Source organism: Urocitellus parryii, chromosome 5 (assembly GCF_045843805.1).
Source record: "Urocitellus parryii isolate mUroPar1 chromosome 5, mUroPar1.hap1, whole genome shotgun sequence".
Lineage (NCBI taxonomy): Eukaryota > Metazoa > Chordata > Mammalia > Rodentia > Sciuridae > Urocitellus > Urocitellus parryii.
In genome coordinates, this window is record NC_135535.1 from 198,138,880 (window position 1) to 198,166,108 (window position 27,229).

Consider the following 27,229-nt stretch of genomic DNA (forward strand, 5'->3'; position numbering starts at 1 on the left):
ATGCAGATGCTGCTGGTCTGGTCGCTGGCACTGCTGCTGGGAGCAGTAGCAGGTAAGAAAAGGCACTGAGCTGGACTTGAGAGTCTCACTGCTTAGTCTGCTCCAGAAGGCCTTGGGGCTGGATTCAAGCCACGAGGGGGGTCAGGAGGAAAACAGAGAGGTGTAGGATTGAGAGCTCAAGATCTAAGCAGGATTGCCAGGTAAAATCTACAATGCCCAGTTAATGCTGAATTTGAGATAAGCAGGAAATAATTCAAAGAGCAAATAGGTGACATATTTAGACAAAAAAATTCCCTGTTTAACTGAAGCTCAAAGTTGACTTGTAATTTTTTTCAATATTTTTATTAGTTGCTGATGAATTTTTTTAACTTATTTGTATGTGGTGCCGAGAATCGAACCTAGGGCGTCACACATGCTAGGCAAGTGCTCTACTGCTGAGCCACAACCCCAGCCCCTTGACTTGTAAATTTAATTTCTGAGTCTAGCAGCCCTAGCATGGAGTCAAGGGAAGGGTTTGAACCTTAGTTGAGTCACCTACAACTCCATGACCCTGAGCAAAATCCCAGGCCCCTCCATGCTTCACAGCCTTGTCTGTGAAGTGGGGAAATGACATCACCCATCTCCTGGGCTGAGAAACTCTTAGGTAAGAGAAGTGGTTCATGGTGGCCAGGAGCTGGCACATAAAAGATGTAGAGGGATGCAGCCCTGAGACAGCTACTACTCTTACTAGTGCTATTATGTGGCCTTCTCCCCAGAGCCCTCCTGGAGTTGTCCCTCTATGCAGGAGCATGCCAGCCCACAGTGTGTCAAATCCCACATGTTTGATTGTTTCTGCCTACCTTCTTCATCACAGGAATCCACAATGGGGCTCAAATTTAGGTCAGAAACCTACATGCAAAGTCAAGGTGGAGATGTGGAGTTCTGGCCCTTGCATGAAACTTGACCTCTCCACCCAAAGTGCAAAGCCACAGGGCTGCCCTGGGAGCCAGGAGCCTCAACACATGCCCACCCCCACCACAGTTAGGACACAGGCCGCTCCATTCCTGGGCACCAGTGGCTAAGGATGACATCTGGGTGGAGAAGCTAAAGTGAGTCCCTGCCTGGGACTGAGCAGAGACACAGGGCAGTGAGGGGGTCCCCTGGGGTACAGGGAGGAGCAACAGCCTCTCCACCACAGAGGCATCTTGAAGCTGCTTTGTGAGAGTATGAGTGGGAGGGGAGGTGCTTGGGAGAGTGAGGAAGGCGATCTGCCATGAAATGCAATTTGACACATATTTTGCCTGCGACGCCATTAAAGAGCATTCTGGTTAAACTAATATCCTTGAAACCCTTCTGGGTGATTTCAGGAAAAGAAGTCTGCTATGACAGGCTCGGCTGCTTCAGTGATGATTCTCCATGGGGGGGGACCTTGATAAGACCCCTGAAAATGTTGCCCTGGGCTCCGAAAACTGTCAACACCCGCTTCCTCCTCTACACAAACGAGAATCCAAAGAGCTATCAAGTAAGAATCCTCTTATTTGCAGCACTCTCTTCCATTTTTTAATGTTATGAGGCTATCTCTTCATCTATTTCATGCTTCTGTGACAGAACAGGTTAACAGGTTGGGTAAACTGTATTACAAAATCAGTATTTATTTGATTCCCAGTACTGATGTAGGATAGAAGAAGCTGGGTATCCAAGGAACCGTCAGAAAGCAGGTTTGTTGACTGCAAGGTCCAGAGGGCTATTGCCTAAAACATTCTCTGGACCAAGAATATGGAAATTCTTTGAACTTTATACCCAATGGGAGGAGGGGCTTAAAGATTTACATTACAAGTGCTTTTTGTTCCATTTTCTTTCTTTCTTTCTTTCTTTCTTTCTTTCTTTCTTTCTTTCTTTCTTTCTTTCTTTCTTTCTTTCTTTCTCTTTCTTTCTTTCTCTCTTTTCTCTCTTTCTTTCTTTCTTTCTTTCTCTTTCTTTCTTTCTTTCTTTCTTTCTCTTCTTTCTTTCTTTCTTTCTTTCTTTCTTTCTTTCTTTCTTTCTTTCTTTTTTTCTTTCTTTCTTTCTTTTAGACTAGAGAGAGATTTTACAAGTTTGTTTGTTTTCTCTCCAAACCTGGCATTTACGAAACACAATGCCCTCTGCAGGAGTTTTTGTTTTTGTTTTTGTTTCCTGATATTCTGTGTAAAAAGCTTTCTGACAAGAAGAGGAACTTATATGTTACAAATATGGTGGGGGTTTCTGCTTAATTATGGTAAGGGTCTTTTGGTGGGGGTCTCTGGTCTACTTCAGTATTAGAGGCAGGGAAGTCAGGTGGAGCGTGGAGACTGGAGAAGGCTTTCTTGGTGCATCATAAGGTAGCAAAAGGCATCACCTGGTGAGAGAGTGGGAAGAGAGAACGGAGGACGAGTGTGGGATGCAGTTGTGCTTTTTTGCGAAGGGCGCTCCTGCAGTTTCCCACTCTTGCCACAACCACAGTAATGCCTTCATGACAGCGCAGTCCTCCTGTCCTATCCACCTCTCAGTATAATCACAAGCAGAATTAAATTTCAACATACATTTTAGAAGGGACATTCAAACCATACTGCTCTGCCCTGGTTCCTCCCAAGTTCATGTTCTTCTCCCATGCAAAATACATTCATTCCATCCCAGTAGTCCTATATGTCTTAGCTTGTTCCTGATTCAACTCAAACCTCCAAAGCTCAGACTAAATAGATACGGGTAAGACTCAAGGCAAGATTCATCCCTTAAGCTATGAGCCTGTGAAATCCAAACTTATCTATTACCAAAATACATTGTAAGACAGGCCTAAGAGAGACATCCCCATTCCAAGTCAGAAAAATATGCAAGAAAAAGGAGCGAAAGGCCCCCAGATAAGTCCCAAACCCTATAGTGATAATAACATTGTCTTGAAACTCTAGTCTTTCACTCTGAGTGCCTCCTCCTGGACACAGGTATATGAGTTGGGCCTCCAAAGCCCTGGACTTCCACCCCATGACTTTCCAGAGCTCGGTTCGCCTGGTAGCTCTCAGAGGCTGGAGTCTTCGGACTACTATCCTTACAAGCTGGTGATGCATTCTGGGAGCTCTGCAGTGCTGAGGTCTCTGGGACTTCCCCACTCCCACAGCTCCACTGGGCATTGCCTCGTGGGGTTTCTCTGTGGTGGTTCCACCCCAGTGTCATCATCTTTGCATGGGCCCCCAGGCCACCCAATGCTAGGTGGAGGCACATCTCTCACAGACCTTGTGTTCTATAAGTCTGAAGACTCAATACCACATGGACACCACCATCATTTTATTGCGTGTGCCCTCCATAGAGGTGGCTTGGACCGCACCTAGGCCTGCTTGAACCATAGCTGGGAAAGCTGAGGAGCATGGGGTAGAATGCGGGGACAGAGACTGAGGCAGCACTGGGCAGCCAGCCCATGGAGGGCACCCCTGACCCACCCTAAACCGTTTTGCCCCTATCGAATTACGAATTACGGTGGTAGAAACAGCTTCAAAGTTCTGAGAAATGCCTTGGGGATCATTTCCCATTGTCCCAAAGAATCCCACCTGGCTTTCTTCTATCCATAGTCTTCTTAGGAAAAAAAAACCAAAAGGTCACTTGATTACATACTTGTTTTGCTCTTCTTAATTACCCCTTTTCACTCTCTGGTACCCAGGATGCAAATTTTCTAAATCTGTCTGTTCAACTTCCTTTTTAACTCTGAATTTCATCTCTAAGTCATTTATTTCATCTTGTTCTTCATCCTATATAGCAGTTAACAGCAGTCATGTAGCAGCCTGATGGTTTTCCTTCTTAGATATTTCATCTGCCAAATATGCCATTTACTGCTCTTAAGTTCTGTGTTCCATAAAGTCTTAGGATATGGATACAATTCAGACAAATTTTTTTGCAGCTATATAATAAGGATGGCCTTTACACCAGTTTCTAATGCATGACCCTCATTTCTACCTGAGACTTGATCAGAATGCGCTTTACTGTCCATATTTCTCTCAATAGTCTGGTCATGACCACATAATAGCTAAGATTCTGACTTCCCCTGTGGCTGTTCTCTTCTGAAGACCTTTCACCTGTACCATTCTTATGCTCCATTAATCTAGAACAAGATTTTTCTAGCCTGTTCTTCCAATTATTTCAGCCTCTACCCATTACTAACTTCCAAACCATCCTACACATTTTCAGGAATTTTTATAGCAACAGCCCTACTCCTGGGGCCAATTTCCTGTTTTAGTCCAATTCCTAGTACTGTAACAGGATACCACAGAATGGGTAAGTAATTACAAAATAGAAGGAATTCCCAGATCAAGGATCTACATTTTTTTTTACTTCTATATGACAGCAGAATGCATTACAATTCTTATTACATATATAGAGCACAACTTTTCATATCTCTGGTTGTATACATAGTATATTCACACCAATTCATATCTTCATACCTGTACTTTGGATAACAATGATCATCTCATCCCACCATCATTAATTACCCCAGATCCCCTCCCTTGGATTTACATCTTGAGAAGTTATTATTGTTGCATCATGAGATAGAAGAAGGTATCACATGGCTAGACTACATGTTTAAAGAGAGACAGAATGGTGCAGGCTGAACTTCCCCTTTTATGAGGAGCCTACTCCCACAATAACCATTTCCACAATAATGGCATTAATCTATTCCTAAGGGTAGAACCCTCATGACATCTCTTAAAAGTCCCACTTGTTACCATCATCACAATGGCAATTAAATATCAACATTTTGAAGGGGATATCCAAACCATAACAGATACTAAATATTCAAGCCTCCTAAGGAGAATTAATCAGATAGTGGAATTTGCATCTCTGTTGATTTTTGGGAAGATAAGCATAAGTGTTATTTTATTTAATTTTATAAATGGCCCATTAACTTCATCATGGCTTTGTATTACTTCTAGGACACCTTAACACATATTCTAAGTAATGGAGGATACTATGGTTTGAATGGTCCCACCAAAACTCATGTCAAAACTTATTTGCCATCAAGAAGAGGGACCATTAAGAAGTGATTAGACCATGAAAGCTTTATCTGCAAAAATGGATTAATATAGTTATCTTGTAGTAGATTCCAGGTAAAGCAGTCTGACTCTCTGTCTTATGTGTTCACTTGCCAATTCAAATTCCAACAAGGGAAGACAATACCAAGTCCCATGTCGTGCTCCTGGAAAATTCTGGTCTATATAACCATGAGACAAATAAATTTCTTTTTTATCAAATTATCATAGCAGCAAGAAACGGACAAAAACAATGGACAAAAAATACATATATATTATATGTAAATATAATATATATGCATATATATGTGCACACATATACATAAATATCATATATATCTTACATATATACCATATATACAAATCATTATATATGATTAAAAATCTCATATTACACATACATATAATATCCTATTATTGCATATATCTATGAAATTTCCAAGTATATTATATATATATAATGCACATATATACACGATATATATACAAATAGGAAGATTATATATATCACATATATATGTGTGTACACATGTATATTCATACAAAAGCGCACACACACACACACACACACACATTGACACTCATGCACATAGAAAAGACCCTCCATCATGTGGAGATAAACCTTATCACTGACATTATAGCAGACATTTTATCCCAATTAAACAACCAAAAAAATTTATGATGCCTTTACAGTAACAACTTGGAGATGACTGTGAATAGTGTGGCTGCATTGGATAACCTATACTCACAAGGATCCCTCATCTGAATGGTCCTAGAGGAGGCTATAAGAAACTTGACCTGAAACACTTTTCTTCCCCAAACAGCAAATCACTGCAGATTCATCAAGCATCAGAAGTTCCAATTTCAAAACAAATAGAAAAACCCGCTTCATCATTCATGGATTCACAGACAAGGGAGATGAAAACTGGCTGGCCAACATGTGCAAGGTGAGGCCTGGTGAACTTGTACAGGAACCTTGTCTCAGGGGCAAGTAAGGCACTGGCCCCATCCATGGAGGACAAATGCTGGTCCCCACCACCCTGGAGGATCCTGTGACTCTTGCAGACCCTGAGTTCCCAGGGGAGGTGCAGGAGAAGGTGGGGTGGAGGCACCTGGGACAGTCAGGGCAGTGAGGTGGGCAGGCATTTGGTGGCTCCAGGAAGTGATTATTTAATAGCAATTCCAGGGTGGCTTCAGAATTCAAGCTACATAGCTGCCTAGCAGATGCATCCCTGCTGTGTGCTCATTGGCTTTTAACCTTCACATGAAGAGCTAAAGAACTCGTTTTTACCCAAACTAACACTTTCCCTTCCATTTTCACTGGTTCCTCTTATCTCTGGTAGCAGTACTTAGGAAAAGCACAGTGAGTTTTCATTTTTGGCTTCTGTTATTTCAGCAGAAGTGATCCTGTTTTCTTTACTTTGCCTTTGGCTGTGTTACCAGATAATGAAGATTTTAAAGACAAATAGAAAAAGCTTTCCTATTAATGGCTAGTGTCTGAGAAACATTGATGCATTTATTTGCATATTTATTCTTTTTCTTTACCAAGTATCTATTGCAGCAATGACACAAAGCTGTCGTCATTTCCTCCAAAGTGTCAAGAAGACACAAAGGCCTTCCTAAGCCCATTTGATTTCCCACCTGTCTCTGACCCCAGCCGAAGGCAGAACAGAGTTCACTCAGAGCATTTAGCTAATCTGTCTAGATGAGCACACTGGAGTCCATTCACTTAGAAATAATCTGTAAAACCACAGCCTACTTCCTAAAACACTTTAAATAGTATAGGACAAAATATGTGATTCTTAACTGCAGGGAATATAATTTAAGATATTGCATTATGTTTTTTCTAAGATTCCAAGAGCAAATTATTGTTTTCTTTCATTTGCTTTGTATTTGGCAATAACGCTGCATTATGATAAAAAAATTAGTGGATTAAAATTGATGGTAAAGGCCCTGGATTCCAGCCCTGACTCTATCCTACTTTACCATGGCATTAGTAAACCAGTTTCCTTCTTTAGATTTTTTTTTTCCTTCTGCAACACAAGAGTTGGGGGATGATTTCAAAAATTGCTTCATTATTCTTAAATTCTTTTTTAATAGTTTTTTTTAGTTGTAGATAGATACAATATATTTATTTATTTATTGTGGTGCTGAGGATCGAACTCAGTGCTTCACACATGCAAGGCAGGTGCTCTACCACTGAGCTACCAGCCCCTATTCTTAAATTCTTTTGGAGGGGAAGTTGGGATTATGTACAAACACTCAAACGATTTCTACCAGAACTACTTTTCATGAAACCATAATTGTGCTCTATCGGATTCTCCAGTAGATACCTGGCAGGCTATGTTTTAGGGGAGGTAACTTCAGTGATGTGCAAAGAAATCGTCTCATCCAAAACTCTGATTAGCATTTTCATTATGAAAAAGCCTACTCCCTTACCTTCAATGTATTTATGTATTTAAGGGGTAGGGGGGTCCTGGCTGACTCCCACTCATTCACTGTTTACTAATTGAGCACCTGCTCTGTGCCAGGAACTGTTCTAGACCCTGAGCATGCAGCAGTGAGAGACAGACAATGTCCTCTGGGGCAAGGGACAATGTAATATTATGGCATTCAAGATGTTCTAATGAGACCACCCAATCTGCCTTGTCTGATACTATTGTCTGAATCAGTTGTCAACCTATACATCTGTTATAGTAGAAATCCCAAGAACCCAGTTCCTGAGATGGCCACACTTCTAGGTTGGAGTCAATTTTAAACTTTAGGAGGGATTATTTATCCATTACAGACTTGGCCTTTTGCTCTTAACTTTAAGGTTAAAGTGACATGATAAAAAATGTACAGATCAGGGAGAGGATTTGTCCTGTGCTCAAATGTGTTAATAAGCAATTAATAATGGTCTTGAATTATGTGCCTGTTTCTTGTACCTCTTGCATCAGAACATGATCCAAGTAGAAAGTGTGAACTGCATCTGTGTGGACTGGAAAGGAGGCTCCCGGACCGGATACACCCAGGCCACCCAGAACATCCGGGTTGTGGGGGCAGAAGTGGCCTACTTCATCAATACCCTTCAGGTAACTGCATCCAGGTTATTGAAAACACTCATACCTATTGCTTTCTGCGTTCTTCTTCCAAAAGAAAGTTGTTGATATTCTAATTTTCTTGTTTAAATTTGTTTTTAAAAATTTTTTGTTTTGTTTTAATTAGTTATACATGACAGTAGAATGCCTTTATGCACTTTGATATATCCTACATAGATGGGGTAAAATTTCTCATTTTTCTGATTGTACATGTTGTAGAATCACCTTGGTCATATATATATATATAATGTCTGTTTCCTTCTACTGTCCTTCCTATCCCCAATACCATCCCCTCTCCTTCCTGTACTCTCTCTACCTAATCTAAGGTAACTCTCTTCTTCCCTAGTGACTCCTCCTCTTATTATGAATTAGTATCTGCATATTAGAAAAACATATTTGGTCTTTGGTTTGGGGGGATTGGCTTATTTCACTTAGCATAATATTCTCCAACTCCATCCATTTACTAGCAAATACCATAATTTCATTCTTCTTTAAAGCTGAGTAATATTTCATTAAATATATATACCACATTTCTTTATCCAGTCATCTACTGAAGGACACCTAGGATGGTTCCATACTTTAAATTTATTTTTTAAGTGATACGTTAAAAAAAAATTGTACAGTATCTACAGATCATCATGTGATGTTTTGATATATGTATACATTATGTTGTGTTCAAACCAGAGCAAACATATATCTCATCAAGTATTTCATTCTTTTATGGTTCAAAATCATTTCTTCTAGCTTTTTTAAATTTATGAGCACACTATTATGTATATTCACTCTACTGTGCAACAGCACCAGAATGTCTTATACCTTTCCATTGCTTAGAGCCTGTTGATCAGCATTTCCCTCTCTCTCCACCATTACTCTATCCTTTGGTAATCACCATTCTCCTTTCAACTTCTGAGACCAACTTCTCTATATTTCACATCTGAGTGAAGTCATGTGATACTGGTTTTTCTGTGCCTGGTTTATTTCATTTAATACAATGATCTCCAGTTTCATCCATGTTACTGCAAATGACAGGATCTCATCATTTTATTACTAGATAATATTCCATTGTGATTGTCTCTTAATCCATTCATCAGTTGATGGACACTAGGGTTGCTTTCATTTTTTGGCTATTGTGAATAGTGCTGGAATGAACAGGTAGTGCAGATGTCTCTTAATTATACCAATTTCAATGTCATCTCCTTTGCGTATGTGCTGAGGGATGGGGTTACTGGATCATGTGAAGCCTCTTTGCTGTTTTCCATGATGGCTGTTCTAATTTACCTTTCCACCCACAGCATGCAGGGGCACCCTTTTCTCCACATCCTTGCAGGCACTTGTTATCTCTTGTTTTCCTGGTACTGTCCATTCTTACTGGAATCCCATTGTTGCTTTGATTTGCATCACCCTGATGATTAATGATATTGAGCATTTTTCAAAAAATATTCCTCTTGACCATTTGTGTGTCTTCTTTTGAGAAATGTCTATTTTAGGTCCATTGCCCATTTTTAAATCCGATTTTTTTCCTTTTTTTTTTTTTTTTTTGTCTGTTGAGTTGCTTGAGTCCTTCTGGATAGTGAACCTTTGTCAGATATATGCTTTGCAAACATTTTCTCCTACTACTTAGGCTGTCTCTTCATTCTGCTATTGTAGTTTGATGCAATCCCATTTGGACATTTCTGCTTTTGATTCCTGTGCTTCTGGGGACATGTCCAAAAAGCCCTTTCTCATTCCAATCTAAATCAAATATGATAATTGACAGACATTTATTGCTGAAATATGGCCTTCCCGTTGATGAAAAATGCAAAGAAATCTAGATTTGGGTCTATCAACAAACCTTTTTAGGTCCATAAACTAGGGTTTTTTTTATTTTTAGCAAACTTATTTAAGCAATTATGCAGATTATTTCTAATGAATTCTACCAGTATTTGTTTTAGTTTTATTGGTCATTACTAAATATACATGATAATGTTACCTTTAATATTAAACTAGTTTGCTTGTTTTTTAAAAGAGAGGTATAATATGGTAACAACCTAACCTGATTAGGTAGCCTAAAGCATATAAAATGTTAAATGTGAATATATTTAAGTAGCTGCTTTCATGATTTTCTGTTTTAAATCCTTGCTTCATCGCCTCTGGGTAACAATCCATTCCTTTCAAGGTTCTGTCTACATAGCAATAGAATGAATAGAGGCCTTTTCCCATTAGCTTAAAAGTTTAAAATCATATTTTATATTTCATATAGTTGTGGGCAAAATCCATAAAATCTTTTACTCTGAAGGAGCATTACTTCTTATTAAAACCCCGGACTTTGAGCCGGGCACAGTGGTGCATGCCTATAATCCCAGCGGCTCCAGAGGCTGAGACAGTAGGATCATGAGTTCAAAGCCAGCCTCAGCAACAGCGAGGCACTAAGCAACTCAATGAGACCCTGTCTCTAAATAAAATACAAAATAGGGCTAGGTGTGGCTCAGTGGTCGAGTGCTCCTGAGTTCAATTCCTGGTATCAAAACCAAAACAAAACAAAACAAAAACCTTCCAGACTTTGGAGTTTGCTCCTTTGGTACCTACCTCAAATTCTGCAATACTTCAGAACATTCATACATTTTTTCTTTTTCTTTTTCTTTCTTTCTTTTTTGAGACTGAGGACCAGCTCTGCCCATCTTTGCTCTTATTTGGGATCTTAGGTTGGGTCTAGGAACCAAGTTAACATGAAAAAAGATTAACAGGAGAAAAGCAAACAATTTTTGTTAATTTTTAATATGTATCTCTGGACATTCACAAAATGGTGACAACCCAGGGAAATGGACAAAGCAGAAATATTTATATGTTTTGGACAGAGAGTGACAATGTTTTTGAAAGAAATGACAAGACAAAGGTGTGTGGGTGAGGGCTGGTGAATTCCAGCGGAGTCAGTATGAGGTACACGAAGGAGCCCAAACCAGTGGAGGACAGGTTGTTTCTGTAAGTGTGTTTGTACCCATCCATTGCAGCATCAATTCCCAGACACTGTGACAAGAGAACTTCTTATGTGGGTACAGGGAAGGCATCTCTCTTCCAGAAACTTTTATGGTTTCCTAAAGGTAAGACGAAGCAGTTCAGATAGCCCTTCCTGCAACTGCTCCTCTAGTACCTTCAGCTCAAAAATATTTATGCCCAGGAGGCTTGTTCTGGGGTACCATTCTGGTTTTTCCTAGTCCCCCATTTGAGGCTTCATTTTCAGAAGGTTTCCCATAGTAAGAGCCAACTTGGCAGCTCTTCAGAGATTTGGATGAGAGGTTCTTGTATCAAAGATCAGCAAAGTTGTTGTTATTGTTTATAGTTTGGAATAAGCAGAAAAGACCAAATTTGAGTACATCATCCCATATCTAACTGAATCAGTCTCTTAGTCCTAAAAAACAGACCAGTTTGATTAAATATGAAAGACTTGTGTTTCATTTTTAGGAGGTGGGGTTGAAGGTAGGATCTTTTTAACATTAGATCTCCATGTGGTACAAGCATACAAGGTCATGAATAAGAGGCATTTCTACAAAAACAGAACAAAAATAAAGGCTAATGATTAGAGTAGTCTATCAACTGGTTTCTGAGCTTGGAGGAAAGCCAGATGAGGATGTTTTTAGATATTGAGCTTGAATTGTCTTCGATAGAACAAGGCAGATAGTAGCAATATGACAATTTTTTTATTTGTTTAAAGTTTGAATGTCAACCAGTTTCTTCTTCAGGAAGACAAACAAAAAAAAAAAAAACATTTTTTTTTGTTTTGTTTTATTTTGATCTTAGTGATTCCAAGTCTGAAAGGCAGGAGAAAATTGGAAATGTTAGTTTGGAGATTTGTAGCCAGATGCTGGAGGAAACTAAAACAATCAGGATTTAGTCCAATTTGCAGGCAAATAATAAAATCTTAAAAACAAAACAGAACAATGAGCTAGAATCTAATAACATATGTACTATAGGGTTTTATTTTCTCCATATAATCATATTTATCATGTTTACCAAAGATAATTACAATGATTTGTTTGCAAAATAAGTTTAGTCTCGTTGAACTTGGTCTGATTATTTACTTAAGTGCAACAAGAATAGTGATTGACTCTGTTAAGTTTGATCTGTTGACACTTAAAATCTGATAAAAAATCTCAGATCAGGCACTTAAAAGTCTCTTGAATCTACAAAGCCAATCCAAGGACTCAGCCACATACTGTGACGGATGGATTCTTTTCTTCTCAAGTTCCCCCAAATAGCTAGAAGTGCCTGGGCTGGCTAGGAAGAGGTGGTTTTTACTCATCACTCAGCTAGAAACACTGTAAAGGAACTGTGTAAGGAACCAGTGCAGTATTTCCAGGGTTTTTTTTTACTAGCTCCATAAAGTCAACCTCAGTCACTTAAAGCTGTCTGGTCATATTAGAAAATATGACATTCCAGTCAAAGCCTTGGTAATGTAACTAGAGTTTCCAAGTGTGCCCCACTACAGTGAAGAGATTCTTAGTGGACTTGTGCCAAGAACCATGTTGCCATGAGAATACAAAAATACATGAATAGCCTCTGAATCATGGAGAGATCAGGTAGGGAGCAAAAGTAAATCTTTCAATTGTTCATTTAAGTATATCTTACCAAATTACTGTAAGCTTTAGATAGCTTAAAATATTTTTTCTCTTTTTGAGGTTTTATTCTCTTTTATCAATTTGAAAAACAAAATATAAAAATAATCAGTAATGTTTTAAACAAAAAAAAAATCATTGAAAAATCATAATCCTTCATAAGTTTAGTCCCACGTGATTAATTGTTGTTCTGCTTAGTGTTGAATTAGCCTACTGGTTTCATGAACCTATTAATTTCTTCATTAGAGTTTTTGGAATTTTTACCCATCCTAATGGTTCTTTAAGCTGTGTTCTTTGTCAAGAGTAATTTTCAGAATCTTTCATGAATTTTTTTGAAGAAAATAAATTTGAGATTGTAGCTGATTGCAAATGCCTTTAGAGAAGAACCATTCTAAAAAGTAACTGTCTGTGGACAGCCAAATACTTAAAATGATCCATGGTTTAAAAATCTGGTGATAGTTCATAGTAATAATTCGCATGTAAATCTGGTTATTTCTAAGTGTTGTGATATGTGACATTTTAACTTAATAACAACATTGTGATTGATAACATTACAGCAAAACATATCAGATTCTAGGCATTTCATACAGCTTCTGGGGCACATATCAATAATATATCCATACATATTTTTAAAAATATTTTTAGTTGTAGATGGACATGATACCTTTATTTTATTTATTTATTTTTATGTGGTGCTGAGGATTGAACTCAGTGCCTCATAGGTGCTTGGAAATAGCTCTACCACTGAGCCACAACCCCAGACCCATATATATATATATATATATTTATATATATATATTTTTATACACACATATATAATATATATATGTATATGTATATATATATATATATCCATACATATCTAACTCAAAGAAGGGTAAACATCATTTCTTATATGCCAATGTTTCTCAGGTAATTTAATGTCAAATAAACCTAGTTGGCTTACTTACTATCTCTCTTTGGATATTGCAGAGGACTCTGGAACATCCCAAAGTTAGTTTCAGGTCAAAAAGACTTGATTTAGAATTTTATTTGGAGAAGTTTGCAAAAACTTTCAAAAGTCTGATAATACTTGAAAAAAAAAACAGGATCACAAGTCATTATGAAACAATAGCCATTCATTTAACCAAAATGATAACAAAATACTTAGAAGGCAAATACAAGAAGGTACATTATTATAGAAAAAAAAAACTTTACCTTTTTTCAGTTTTCTCAAGTAATCAAAGATCTACTAATGAAAATACAAAGCACAGGAAATTATTTTGATAAAATATAGAATCTTTCTCTTCTTCGTCCCTCAGATGAGTTTAAGAAATTTTTTTTACTATTATCTCATATTACTACCACAAGAAAGTTTTGGTTAAATTCTTAGTTTTGTATTGATGTATTTTTGATATTAAGGCTTGTTTCAAAAATCTTTAGGATAAATTCACTCAAGTTTAGTCAGTCTGGCCACACAAGATTCTCTCTCCCTCTTTTCTCAATTTTTTAGTCATTCAGTTCTATCTATAATATTCCTATAAGGAACACACATCTTCTTTTACATGTAAGCTTTGCATACAGATATTTCCTTTTTGTAGCTTTTATTAGTAGATAGAATTTTAATGCCTAGCAGTTATGAAACAACTGCTGTAGACTGCCACTATCTTATAATTTCTAGATATTGTGCTTCCTCCAAGTGCAATTTTTAAGCTTAACAGAACCAAATATCTTTAATTTCTTTGTAATAATAAGCCAAAAGTAGATAAAATTAAACCACATAATCAGTAACTAATGTTTTAATATTTCATCTTTGTCAAAAATAATCTAAATATTTAATGAATATCCATATTTAATTTAACTAACAAAACTTTAAGGGTATGGTCACTCAATATATTGTTTAAAAGATCATTTTTAAACTTTTATCCTACTGATATTTAATTTAATTTAATTTTATTCAATAATTAGCTCCTGTAAATTAAGTGAGGCATTAGATAAAGTGAGTTATACCCTCAAGCTATTTTTCATCAACCATTTTTATCACAAGGACATATCCAGCGAGTATCACAAAATTGAGAGCCCTGAAATTAAATACATGGGTACTTTGCTAACACCTCAGAAGTCACTCTGTTTTCAAACAATATTAAACTAGCTTTATTTATCCAAGATTACTAAAGTCACATGAGCTTGAAAAAATATTTGGGTAAATTCCTATATCTGGCAGTTTTAGCTATATTTAATTTATGAGCATTCATTTATCTGTAAACCAATTTGAATATAATTTCTTTGGAGGATTTAATATCATGTAAACAATCATAAACATGCATAAACATAAATCTACAGGCAAAATGAAGACATCATAACTTTCATTTAACATTTTTAGCCATGCGACAGGTATAATAATATAAACCTCACTGTTTTGTGAAAAGGAATGTTGGATCCAAACGATGTTTTTAATTTTTTCTTTCCTTTATGTTAATTTTTTTTTCTTTTTGAAAATGGGACAAGTTAAGCTTACCTGCTGACATGGCTAAGGCTTTTACTAATATTAATGAAAATACAAGATCTTTCATTTGCCTGTTATTCAAATAGTCAAAATTCAGGCCAACAGGAAAAGAAGCAAGTAGAGGAGGCAGAACATAGAGTTAGCAGCAACTGGAGAAGAGGAGTTTCAGTCCCCTGAAAAGTTTCCATGAGAGAAGCAGGATTTAATAAAGAAAATTACAGCCAGAATATCAACTTTCAATAGACTTCAGACTATGGAGCTCTTTTGAAAATATCCCTTTCTTCTCTATATTTGCCTATTAGAAGTCCAAGGGAACTACTATTTAAATTTTGCCCTCTTTTAATGCAGGACAGCCCCATTTCCAAAGTCCTGACTTTTCACAATATCAGCAAGCATCCTGAGATGAACAGATGAGGTTTGAGCAATGGTAAAACTAGAATCACTTTTTCTAGAGATACATTCCTACTTTTTTGAAGACTTATTAATTTACAAGATAAGGTCAATTGTTTTTAATTCCTCAAAAATTTGTGTTACAGTCTGAAGGACATCAGGGATTGTTTATTCACCTAATTGCATTATCTTCAGTCTGTTCCCTTCTATCCATAGCAAATTTCCAACTAAGGTAGAAAGCAAAAGATTTCTTGTTCCAAATTTAGAAGTTGTTTATCTTTAGAATGTTTTAGTAAGACAGCATCTTTCTTTCTGAGTATATTTTGGCTCAGGAGAGAAAGTTTAAACTTTTAAAAAATTCCTATCACACTCTGAATATAAATCAAAATCTTAAATCAATGGTATATTTCACAAGTGACTCAAGGTGAAAACTAATAAGTACTTTGTGGCTATAATTAGGATCTCTAGAAGAAGAACAAAAAGATGCAGTCCTTCTAAGATACAGGGATTACCAAAAGACAAGCAAAAGGACTAGAAAATGTAAACACAATTAGTATACTTAGCTGCAAATGGGATGCAACTCACATTTCTTTTTGGCCATATTCCAAACTAAGGCTGTCTTACTTGTGTTTCCCCTATATACAGAAAGGCAAATCAAAGTAAGAAAAACAGGCTGTCCATAGGAGGAAAGTAATCATTAACAAATCAATAGCCATACCAATATAAATTTAAAGCAATCAATTTCTTAGAAAAATTTCTCTCCTAAGCTAAAAGAATTCATGGAGGAAAGGAATTTATGGTGGATTTAAAATTCTTTAACTTTGCTTTAAACTGATTTCTCCTTTTTAATCTTGCTAAGGGAATCCCTAAGGCTGTCCATTGTACTCCTTTGTTTCCATTTTTAATTTGATTTTCCTACAGGTGTACGTATTTCTTTTTAAATATAGCCAGCTTATTAAAAAAGCAACTAAAATCAATAAGATTCTTATTCTACGTCCTCCCTCCCTCCACAAAAACAACCTCTATAAAATAGTGTGTTCTCACATGTGTTCTTCTGCCAATCTGAATTTTGAAAGCAAGGAACAAATAAAAATTTAGTATCCTTTCTTGGCCAGGCACTACCTACAGATGTCAGGGAGAGCTGACTCAGTAAGAATTCTTATCTTTTTCTGATACCTTTTGCTAACCCCCCAGGATCCCATCTATAGACGCTGGAATGAGTGAAGAACCTCCTGGCTGGCTCACCAAAAATTATAGAAGTTGTCGATCATCTCTACCCTTCTTAGCTATCATTTGGAATTTTTGAATTTTGTCTAGGCCTAGGAGCAAAATTAACAAAAGAATGGTTAACAGGAGAAAAGAATACAATAATACAATGTTTGTTAACTTTTACATATCCTTGGTGAGACAAGAGAGTGAAGACTGAAAGAAATGGGCAAAACAGAAACTCTTTATACCTTAGACACGCAGAAAAAGATAAATTTTGAGAAAAAAAATGACACATAAGAGAGTATGGGCTAGGGATAGTAAGATCCAGAGGAGTCACTAAGAGGTAGGTAAAGCAGTGCCAAACTAGTAGAGATTATGGTTTATTTTCATAAGTTTATTTACACACTTCTATTGTAGCACCAATTCTCACTTACTGGTGACAAGGGTCATCTTGTGTTGGTACAGGAAAAGCATCTTTTTATAGGGACTTTTATGACTTGCTACAGGTAAGACAAGACAGTTTGTGTAGTCCTTTCTGCAACTGTTGATTCTCAGATGCCTTTAGCTTAAAAATCTTTATGTCAAAGAGACATATTTTGGGATGACATAGTCTGGTTTCCTCCACTTTCCAACAGTCTCAGTTTGGATACTCCCTTTCCAATGTCCACGTTATTGGCCATAGTCTGGGTTCCCACGCTGCTGGGGAGGCTGGAAAGAGGACCAATGGAGCAATTGCACGAATCACAGGTTGGTCATAAAAGCAAAAGCTTCTAAATGAGATTATGTAGTCTATTGGGATTTAAAAGGAAATACAGGAGGGAAATCTGGTGCAGCTTGCTTTTTACCTTGTCATACTTTCTGAATTGGCCCACATGATCAGAAATTAGGCCTTGCAATTTGTTATCAACTCTTGGTCTATAGTACCCTTTTTAAAATGTAATTACATTTCATATGCCTAAAATGAGTATTGAGAACATCTAGAAACCTTATTCACCTGTGTTTACCCAAGACAAGTCTCTTGAATTATATAGATACCATAAAATATTAAACAATATGGAAATAAGAGCCACAGAATTCAAATGTATAAAATTAATTATATTCCATTTAAATAGCAATGGTTAATAAACCCAAATCTCATCAACTACAGAGCTGGGGGAACTGGAACACGGGGTCAAGCTGTCCTGAGCTTCCAGTTCTGGTGCTGCTAACATATTTCAAATACTATTTTGCAAACTCCAGACTGGCTGCACCTAGCCAGTGGGTCTCATGTTGGATACCCAAGTCCTAAAACAACCAGGATATGATTATTCTGAAATTCCCTGAGGAAAGGCCACTTTCCTCTTAATCTCCCAACTTCTGTGTTGACCTGCTGATTCTCTTTTTAATACTGTGGATAAGTTGGTTACATTTGGGTTGATGAGGGTGTTTGGAATTTCTATCTGTTAATTTTCTGAAAAGAGGATCTTCCAGAATAGTCTTTCCCATCATTTGTAAATGCTTACCACAACCTACTCAGCCAGGCACTGTGCCATGGCAGATTATGGGTCCCATGACCACAAAAATGACCCTTGCCCTATGGGAGAAACAATCTAGTGGAGACTCAGCCTGAACAGCTTTTAGTTCCGTGTCTCCCAGGTCTGCCTCTTTTATGGTAACTGTGCTAGTGACCAAGATTCTCCCAGGGACTAAGCACCCATAAGTAGTGGCAATGTCTATAGTTTGGGGAAATTCTCTTTAACATAAATAGCAAACTAGAAGCAAGATTCCCTTCTAAAAATACTAAGGCAAGAAAGAACTTGTTTATTATACTGTTGTATTATATGCATGTATGAATATGTAACAGCAAATTCCATCATTATGTACAACTATAATGCACCAATAAAAATGTAGGGAAAAACAAACAAAATAAAAACAAAGAATTTATTTATCTCTTTCCATGCATGACTCATGGTCTGTAACTAGTGAAGAAAAGTGAATAACACACATGAATAATGTCATAATTAATAACATATTTTATTTGCTTTAGGGCTGGATCCAGCAGAACCTTATTTTCAGGATACACCTGAAGTAGTTCGATTGGACCCCAGTGATGCCCAATTTGTAGATGTAATTCACACAGATTCTGCTCCCATGGTTCCCAACTTGGGTGAGTGCCACTTGTTCTTCTAGAAGGTTTTAAGTCTACACATTAGAGCATTTTATAGTTTCTATACAGTAAACTAAATATTCCCTAATTTTAAAATTCTTCAGGATTAGGAATGAGCCAAACCGTGGGTCACCTCGATTTCTTTCCAAATGGAGGAAAAGAAATGCCCGGATGTCAGAAGAATGTTATCTCTCAGATTGTTGATATAGATGGGATCTGGGAAGGTAAACCATTAAGTGTACAGGGGGGTTTTCATTGGGGAAAGTTTACATTTTGTCTTGCTTTGGAATTGTACGGGTCGTACATTTTATATGACAAAGGGTTTTGAACTGCATCCCCAAGGTACAGGCTCACATTTGGACACATGGGCATGAGGAGACTGTGGGAAAGAAAGTACATTTGCAGTCAAATTTGTAAGGATCTAATTCAGGGAATACATTACTGAGAGGACCAATCTTTTTCTTCTCAAGCAATTTTTCCATTTCATTTAACAATGGGGCACTAACTATTATAACCTTAAACAGTATTTAATTTCCGAATGCTTTACAAATCATAAATACACTTCATAAATGATTTTGTGTGATGACCTCCATGAGTTCACACTAATTAGAGAAACCTATTCAACAATTATGTTCTACTCAGGACATTTACGTGGAAAAATAAAATCTGTCACTGATGTGTAATCATGTCTGATTTCACAGGAAGTCGTGACTTTGTGGCCTGTAATCACTTAAGAAGCTACAAGTACTATGCTGATAGTATTGTCAACCCTACTGGCTTTGCTGGATTTTCTTGTGCCTCTTACAGTGATTTCAATGCAGTAAGTACTCACATTTCTATTAAAGAAATTTGTGACTGTCCTTCTCATGACTGACATAGTTCACCGTACATGACAGCATTCAATGAATGTTTATACTCTAATCCTTAATTCCTTTAATCATAGAAATTTATTTTAATCACAGTAACCCTGTTGCCTATCACTTCCCTATGTATCTGAAATATGCTCCAATTTGTTATGAAAGTAATCCTAAACAACTATAGCAACAACAAAAATCTAGGCTATGGACAACTGAGTTGTGTTTATAGGAAACTGTTGAACTATACATTCTCCTTATGTGGAAATTTTGCTTAAATGCTGACCTTTTAAATTATAGTTATTAGCATATGACTATTTCTGTGCATTCTCATAATATTCATTATTTCTTTGAGTTTTCAACATGTTTGGGATTCTCTTGATCTCTAACTTGGATTCTCATGTGTGTTCTTGAAAATGACATATCTATTGTGCATTTTTTTCATAAACTTGGATTTTCTTCTCACTACAATTTTTTTCCAAAATAGTATTTCTAACATATGCCATTCAATAAAGAAAATTTCAAGTGGCATCCTCATTACCAAGGAGACAAACCTAGCAATTAAGAGAGGACCAAAACCCAGGTTTCACCAGTAATAACTGAATGATTCTACACAAAATACTTCACTTCTTTAAAGCAGTTTCTTCATCTATAAATGTAAATAATAATGATAGACTCAACATATTTGGTAGGAGGAGTTAACACTCTAATGTATGCTAATTACTTAACCCAGAGCTAAAAAACATAATAATTGTCATTCTGAAATGGGAAGCATATGATGAGAAAGGGATCACATGTTTTGTTAATAATAATATGGACACAGTTTGACAAGGAACTCCCTGTCTTCTTTCTTTGTTTTAACTTCTTATTTCTGTCCCTCTCAATGCCCAAATATGGATAATAAAGAAAACAAAGAAGCAAACCAAAAACCTTTAGGACTCATTCAGTTAAAACAAAGTCATTTTCGAGACTATCAACAATCCTTTTAGGTAATACTCAGCACTTTAGTAAAAATAAGTTCTCAGTCTTGTAGATCTCTCTGCCTTTGGACTCCCTTCCTAAAATTCTCTCCGAGAGGCAGTGGGCAGCTAGCTAATCCTGGAAAGATAGTGCACTATTAAAAGAAAAAGCATTTTCATTCATCATTTGTTTTTACTAGAACAAGTGCTTCCCCTGTCCAAGTGGAGGATGTCCACAGATGGGTCACTTTGCTGATAGATTTGCTGGGAAAACAAGTGGAGTGGGCCGGAAATTTTATCTGAACACTGGGGATGCCAGTAATTTTGCACGTAAGTTTCCATTTTATTTACCTTAAATCCTAAGTATATGTATTTTATCATTTCCGTTGGTAACGTGTGAAATTGATGTTCTACACAGTGTGGGAAAATGCACAGTGCTGTGCTCCAGGTAATGATGGCTCATTTGGGTAGCAGAACACAGTGTGGGACTTCAATGGGACAAGATTGAATTTCTTCACAGTTGATTCTGGCTGAATTCAGAAGGCTTCCTATGTTCCAATCACTTTGAATTCAGTCAAAAATTCATTCAGCAGAATTATGAGGTTTTGTACAGACAAAAAAGTAATTCCAGAGAAAAATTGACAGTTTGACAGATTCAAGAGATATTTAGGATCGAGAACGTCATGGGGGGATGGGAAGTGGAGGGTGCAGGAATAATGATACTTGAGGTCAGACTCCTGGGTTTCTTTCTGGGTAAAGAGGAAGAAAAATACTTAAATTGAAATGAGTGGAGTTAGGAATATTGTAAAATCAAGACAAATGTTTTCCCATCTCCCATATTAGCACTAAAGAGCAAAACCTTTTAGTTTACTGTTGATCATACCAAGGCAATCTTTTGGCTGCCTAAATTGGTTCATTTCCAAGGTCAATGAAAAACTGAAATATAGAATTTTAAAAATAGATATAGAGTGTTTAGACAAAAGCATGACAATACTCTAAAATTTGGTGATGGATGAAAATAAAATTAATGAAAATGTTACATTCTGTTATTTTTCCATGATCTTTTAACTTTAAGTTCTTAGAATATTTAAGAGCAAGTTATTATGTTAATAAGTTGAAAGTAAAATATACTACTTGGTTCTTTGGCTTAAAAGAATTTAACCTTGTTGGTTTTGGCCACTACTCCCCTGCCCCACTCCTCAATACCTGTCCTCTGAGCACTTACATAAAGGAATGTGTATAACTATTACATAAAATTACCAATGCCATATATAAATTACTCCAAATTCTGTGGTAGTGGGGTCCTTATTAACCTATTTTAACTGAGTCTTCTCTATAAGTTGACATTTTGCCAAATTTCTCTCCCATCAAGGTTGGCGGTACCAGGTAGCTGTCACACTTTCTGGAAAGAAAGTTACAGGACATGTCTTAGTTTCCTTGTATGGAAGTGGAGGAAACTCTAAGCAGTACGAAGTTTACAAGTGAGTAAAATATCACTTTAAGCTTCTTAAGTGTTGAAATACTGTGTCTGTATAATGTATGCTATTGACAGAAGAGTTTGTTAATTCTTTACTCTGTGGGAGTAGAGTGCTGTCACATATAATAAAAAGAAATATATTCTTTCACATTGGTACCTTAATACATTTCAGAATTATGTTTCTAAATTTTTTCTCTATTTCCTGAGAAAATCATTAATGTTTGCTTTGATGTCAGATATCTGAATTGTCAACAGTAAATAATTATTCTCCCTGCAAAAATGTGAGAATGGTAATATAATGATTTCACCATAATTGTGAGAAGACAGTAACTAAAACATGTTTGTAGTTTTTAAAAAAATTATTTATTTATTTGTTCTAATTAGTTATATATGACAGCAGAATGCATTTCAATTCATAGTACACAAATGGAGAACAATTTTTCATTTCTCTATTTGTACATGAAGTAGAGTCATACTCTTCATGTCTTCATACATGTACCTAAGGTAATAATGTCTGTCTCATTCCACCATCTTTCCTACCCCCATGCCCCTTCCCATCCCCTCCCTCCCCTTTGCCCTATCCATAATTTCTCCATTCCTCCCATGCCCCCCCAACCGCCACCCAGTTATGAATCAGCATCCACTTATCAGTGAAAACATTCAGCCTTTGGATTTTTGGAATTGGCTTACTTCACTTAGCATGATATTCTCCAGCTCCATCCATTTACCTGAAAATGCCATGATTTTATTCTCTTTTAATGCTCAGTAATAGTCCATTGTGTATACATACCACAGTTTCTTTATACATTTATCTATTGAAGGGCATCTGTCACATTAGTATTGTAAATTGTGCTGCTATAAACATTGTTGTGGATGCATCACTACACTATGCTGATTTTAAGTCCTTGGGCATAGGTTGAGGAGTGGGATAGCTGGGTCAAAGGGTGGTTCCATTCCCAGTTTTCCAAGGAATCTCCACATTGCTTTCCATATTGGCTGCACCAATTTGCAGTCCCACTAGCAATGTAAGAATGTGTCTTTCTCCCCACATCCTCACCAACACTTATTGTTGATTGTATTCTTGTATTCCATTCTGACTGGAGTGAGAGGAAATCTTAAGAGTAGTTTGATTTGCATTTCTCTAATTACTAGAGATGTTGAACATTTTTTCATGTATTTGTTGATTTATTATATATCTTCTTCTGAGAAATGTCTGTTCAGTTCCTTAGTCCATTTATTGACTGGGTTATTTGTTTTTTTGGTGTTAAGTTTTTTTAGTTCTTTATATATCCTGGAGATTAGTGCTCTATCTGATGTGCTTGTGGTAAAAATTTGCTCCCAAAATGTAGGCTCTCTCTTCATCTCATTGATTATTTCTTTTGCTGAGAAGAAGCTTTGTAGTTTGAATCCATCCCATTTATTGATTCTTGATTTTAATTCTTGAACTGTAGGAGTCTTGTTAAGGAAGTTGGGGCCTAATCTGACATGATGAAGATTAAGGATTACTTTTTCTTCTATTAGGCACAGGGTCTCTGTTCTAATTCCTACATCCTTGATCTACTTTGAGTTGAGTTTTGTGCATGGTGAGAGATAAGGGCTTAATTTCATCTTCTGCATATAAATTTCCAGTTTTCCCAGTACCATTTGTTGAAAAGGCTATCATTTCTCCAACATGTGTTTTTGGTGCCTTTGTCTAGTATGAGATAACTGTATTATGTATGCAGTTTTAATAATAAACCTAAAAGTAATACGAGTCAAAATGTACCACTGGGTTAATGTGTATGTGTAGATTTATTTAATGCATTAGGATGATAAGTATTCTATTAATCATCTTGGCTTGCATTGTACACTGGCTCTAGAAATATATATGTGTATTTATGTATTTACATGTATGTTTTTATGTGTATGTTTTGGTGTGTTTCAGTATATTTTTGTTCTTTTCTTAACTCCCCAGGGGCAGCCTCCAACCAGGAAAGACTCATACTAGTGAGTTTGATTCCGATGTGGATGTTGGAGATGTGCAGAAGGTTAAATTTATTTGGTATAACAATGTGATCAACCCAACACTACCCAAAGTAGGAGCATCTAGCATCAGAGTGGAAAGAAACGATGGAAGAGTGTAAGTAATAAAAATCCAAAGGGCTGAGAAGGATTGAGTATTATTGTTCACAATTCTATCCCCACTAAAATTCTCCTTTAAGTTTAACTTCCTACAGTGGTTCACCTGTACTCCAGCCACACCTGCTTTCTAATACCTTCTGTGTCTTAAGGAGAAAGTACAGTACTTAAGGAAAATCAACTTTGATAGATTTGTAGTCAGAGTTGTTATATGATACAAATTAAGTATTAGAGTGAGAATCTGGCTTTCCTATGGTGAAAAAAAAATATGTTGGGCAAATGAACCTTTTGCTGTATTTGTGTGTCTCCCCCAAACTTCATAGGTTCAGCAAACTGTCATTTAAATTGTTAGGAACTCATTAAACTTATCAGGGAACAGAGGTATGTGCTCCATATCACTGGTCCTCTAGGTGAAGACGGACATCCAGGGGATGAGTCCTTCACCCTGACCATGACTGGACTGTGTGTGAGACAGAGGGTGTTTACCAAGGGAACTCCCAGGAAGGGTGAACTGATGATGGTCACAGTAGTACCAATTTAAGCTCAAGAGGATGTGAGTTTCAGCCAAACTCTGGTGCTTCTGTCGTCAGGCCATCTGTCCTCATAAAAACCCAATGAAGGGACTTCTGCTTCTGGCAAAGGTGGAGTAAAGACCCCACGTTCACCTTCACAGATGAAGCAACCAAGAATTCAGGCAAAAGATATAACAACAGTTGAGATACTGAATTTTAATCAATAAGAGGGAGCGATGCCTGATAGAAAAAACAAATAAACAACAAAGATGAAACCTTAAAATGGGTTAAAACTGCCCCTGTCTGGAATTTCCAGGATGTGAAATAGGCAGGAGTAGTACAGGCAAAGTCCAGTGGACCCTCTAAGTCAAAAAGACAGTGGTAAGAATCAGTGAATCTCAGGCAACCGGACATTACGGCACAGCCTACCAGACAGTAGAGAACTTGAGAGAGAAAAATCCTTGAGTATTCAGTACTGTACTGGTCAGCTCATGTGTATTGGCAAAGTTGCCATGGCCAGGGAAATAGTCATTTGAAAGGATTAGAGAGAACAGAGCCAGTGACCTTCAGGGTTAATAGTGCTTGTTCCCATCCAGCCTGCAAAAAGTTATAATGCAAGAGTCATGGGTAGAACATGGCGGGCAGTCTTCTTTCCTATGGAAAATGGTTAGTCTAGATTCAGCAGCACTTGACATGATCAAACTGTTTCCAGATAACTGCATCCCAGAACAAAAGATTTATAGAGATACATAATTATCCAGCACTAGCAAGATAAAATTCACACTGTATGAAATTAACTCAAAGATTCCAGTTAAAGAAGCAGAACAAGATACCTATAATGAGGAAAGTGATCAATGAATTGGCACCAAGCCAGCATTGACACAGTTAGAATGTTAGACTCAGCAGGCAAAAGTAAAGCAGTTAGTAAACATCTATTCCATTTTATTCAAAAAATCAAGGGAAAGAAACATCGCATATATAGAAAAAGATCCAAATTGAACTTCTAGGGATGACAAATAATATTTCACTGGAAAAATACTCTGAAGACAATTAACAAGAGTTAGACATTGAAGAAGTAAATATTAGTAAAGTTGAAAATATAAGAGAAAGCATCAAAAACCAAACACGGAAAGAAAATATATGCAGAGAACATCAGTGACCTGTGGGAAATTTCAATGACACTAATGTATTTATCTTTGAGGACCACAAAGGAGAAGGGACAGGAAAAAATACACTTTAAGTGATAAAGGCTCCATAATTATCAAACTTGTGAAAACTATAAACCAATGAATCAAAAAATGAAGGAAACACCACCATTAGCCACTAGGTAGCTCTTTGAGTTATCAAACTGACTGTTGATATATTACTGTGCTTGGTTTTAAGTTCTTCTTATTTTACTTAATACCCCCAAACACAAGACTAGCCATCACACCACAGGGAGGGAAATTACAATAAAGAGAAAAAATTTTTCTGAACCCTTTTTACTTTGCACATGCTAATCTATTTTATTAGAGAAAATTAGCTCCAAACATCTTAAGCATTGTTTAGTCTAATGAGAAAAATGGATCATTTCAGTTCAATTGTTGAATTAAAATAAGAACGGCTAGCCAGCTCGAGGACCTTCAGAGTTTCAGGCAGGGCTGATTTCTTGTACTGTTGGCTCTGCTCTTGCTTAGTTGCCTTGGTTGTTAAGTGCCACCTGTTCAGCAGCTGCTTGACAGGACAAAGGAGCTCTTCCTGTTCTTTGGAATATTCCCTGACAGCTCCTTTCTCTGCTGCTTGCACAACGGCATAACAAAATCAGAAAGGAGAATTCAGACCTTCAAGAAAAGTCTTCCCTCCATGTCTACCCTCGGGCACAGGGTGTGCCCCCCACCCAGACGCAGGGGGAGAGCAGTGGCTGTCCTCATGCTCAGCACTCCAGCTGGTGCCAGGGAGACCTGACTTATTGTTGTTTTCTCTCCACAGGTTCAACTTCTGCAGTTCCGACACTGTGAGGGAGGATGTTCTGCTCACCCTCACCCCATGTTAGGAGGAGGTTGACATATGTCATTGAACCTTACTGCTAATAAAATCTAGTGGTGAAGCAATACATTCTTTTGTCGTCAATATCCATGATTCCCAGTGAAACTTTTGAATATGGTGATTAAAATCCAAAATCTGCAGTTTGTGGAAAGAACCACAAATGATTATTGAACTTTGCTGCATATTGAGTGACATTTGAACTGGATACACTGCTTACGTGATACTGTCACCTTATCCATTATTAACATTGCTGATGTTACTTAGATCACTGAAGGTAGATTTCCAGTCCCAAAGTGACCCTTCTTGGTAGGCCCATGTAGAAAGTAACACCTTTGCCTCTTTGTCCATTATCTTTAAGTTCTGTGTGTCCTCCTCATCA

At 37.0% G+C, this 27,229-nt stretch overlaps 1 protein-coding gene across 2 annotated transcripts; it reads left to right on the forward strand.

Annotated features, from left to right (window-relative positions):
• LOC113182983 (pancreatic triacylglycerol lipase-like) lies at positions 1–26,857 on the forward strand. 2 transcript variants are annotated; one of them, XM_077798772.1, is made up of 12 exons: positions 1–52; positions 1,347–1,501; positions 5,831–5,953; positions 7,946–8,080; positions 17,395–17,506; positions 18,786–18,905; positions 19,010–19,129; positions 19,607–19,725; positions 20,919–21,048; positions 22,091–22,199; positions 24,150–24,314; positions 26,794–26,857. In XM_077798772.1, the coding sequence occupies exons 1-12, from the start codon at positions 1–3 to the stop codon at positions 26,855–26,857; spliced, it is 1,404 nt and encodes a 467-aa protein (XP_077654898.1). The 2 variants fall into 2 exon arrangements, with proteins under 2 accessions (XP_077654898.1, XP_077654899.1); XM_077798773.1 differs by having other exon boundaries at positions 7–52; positions 1,347–1,514; positions 5,841–5,953.
• The last annotated feature ends 372 nt before the right edge of the window (positions 26,858–27,229 follow it).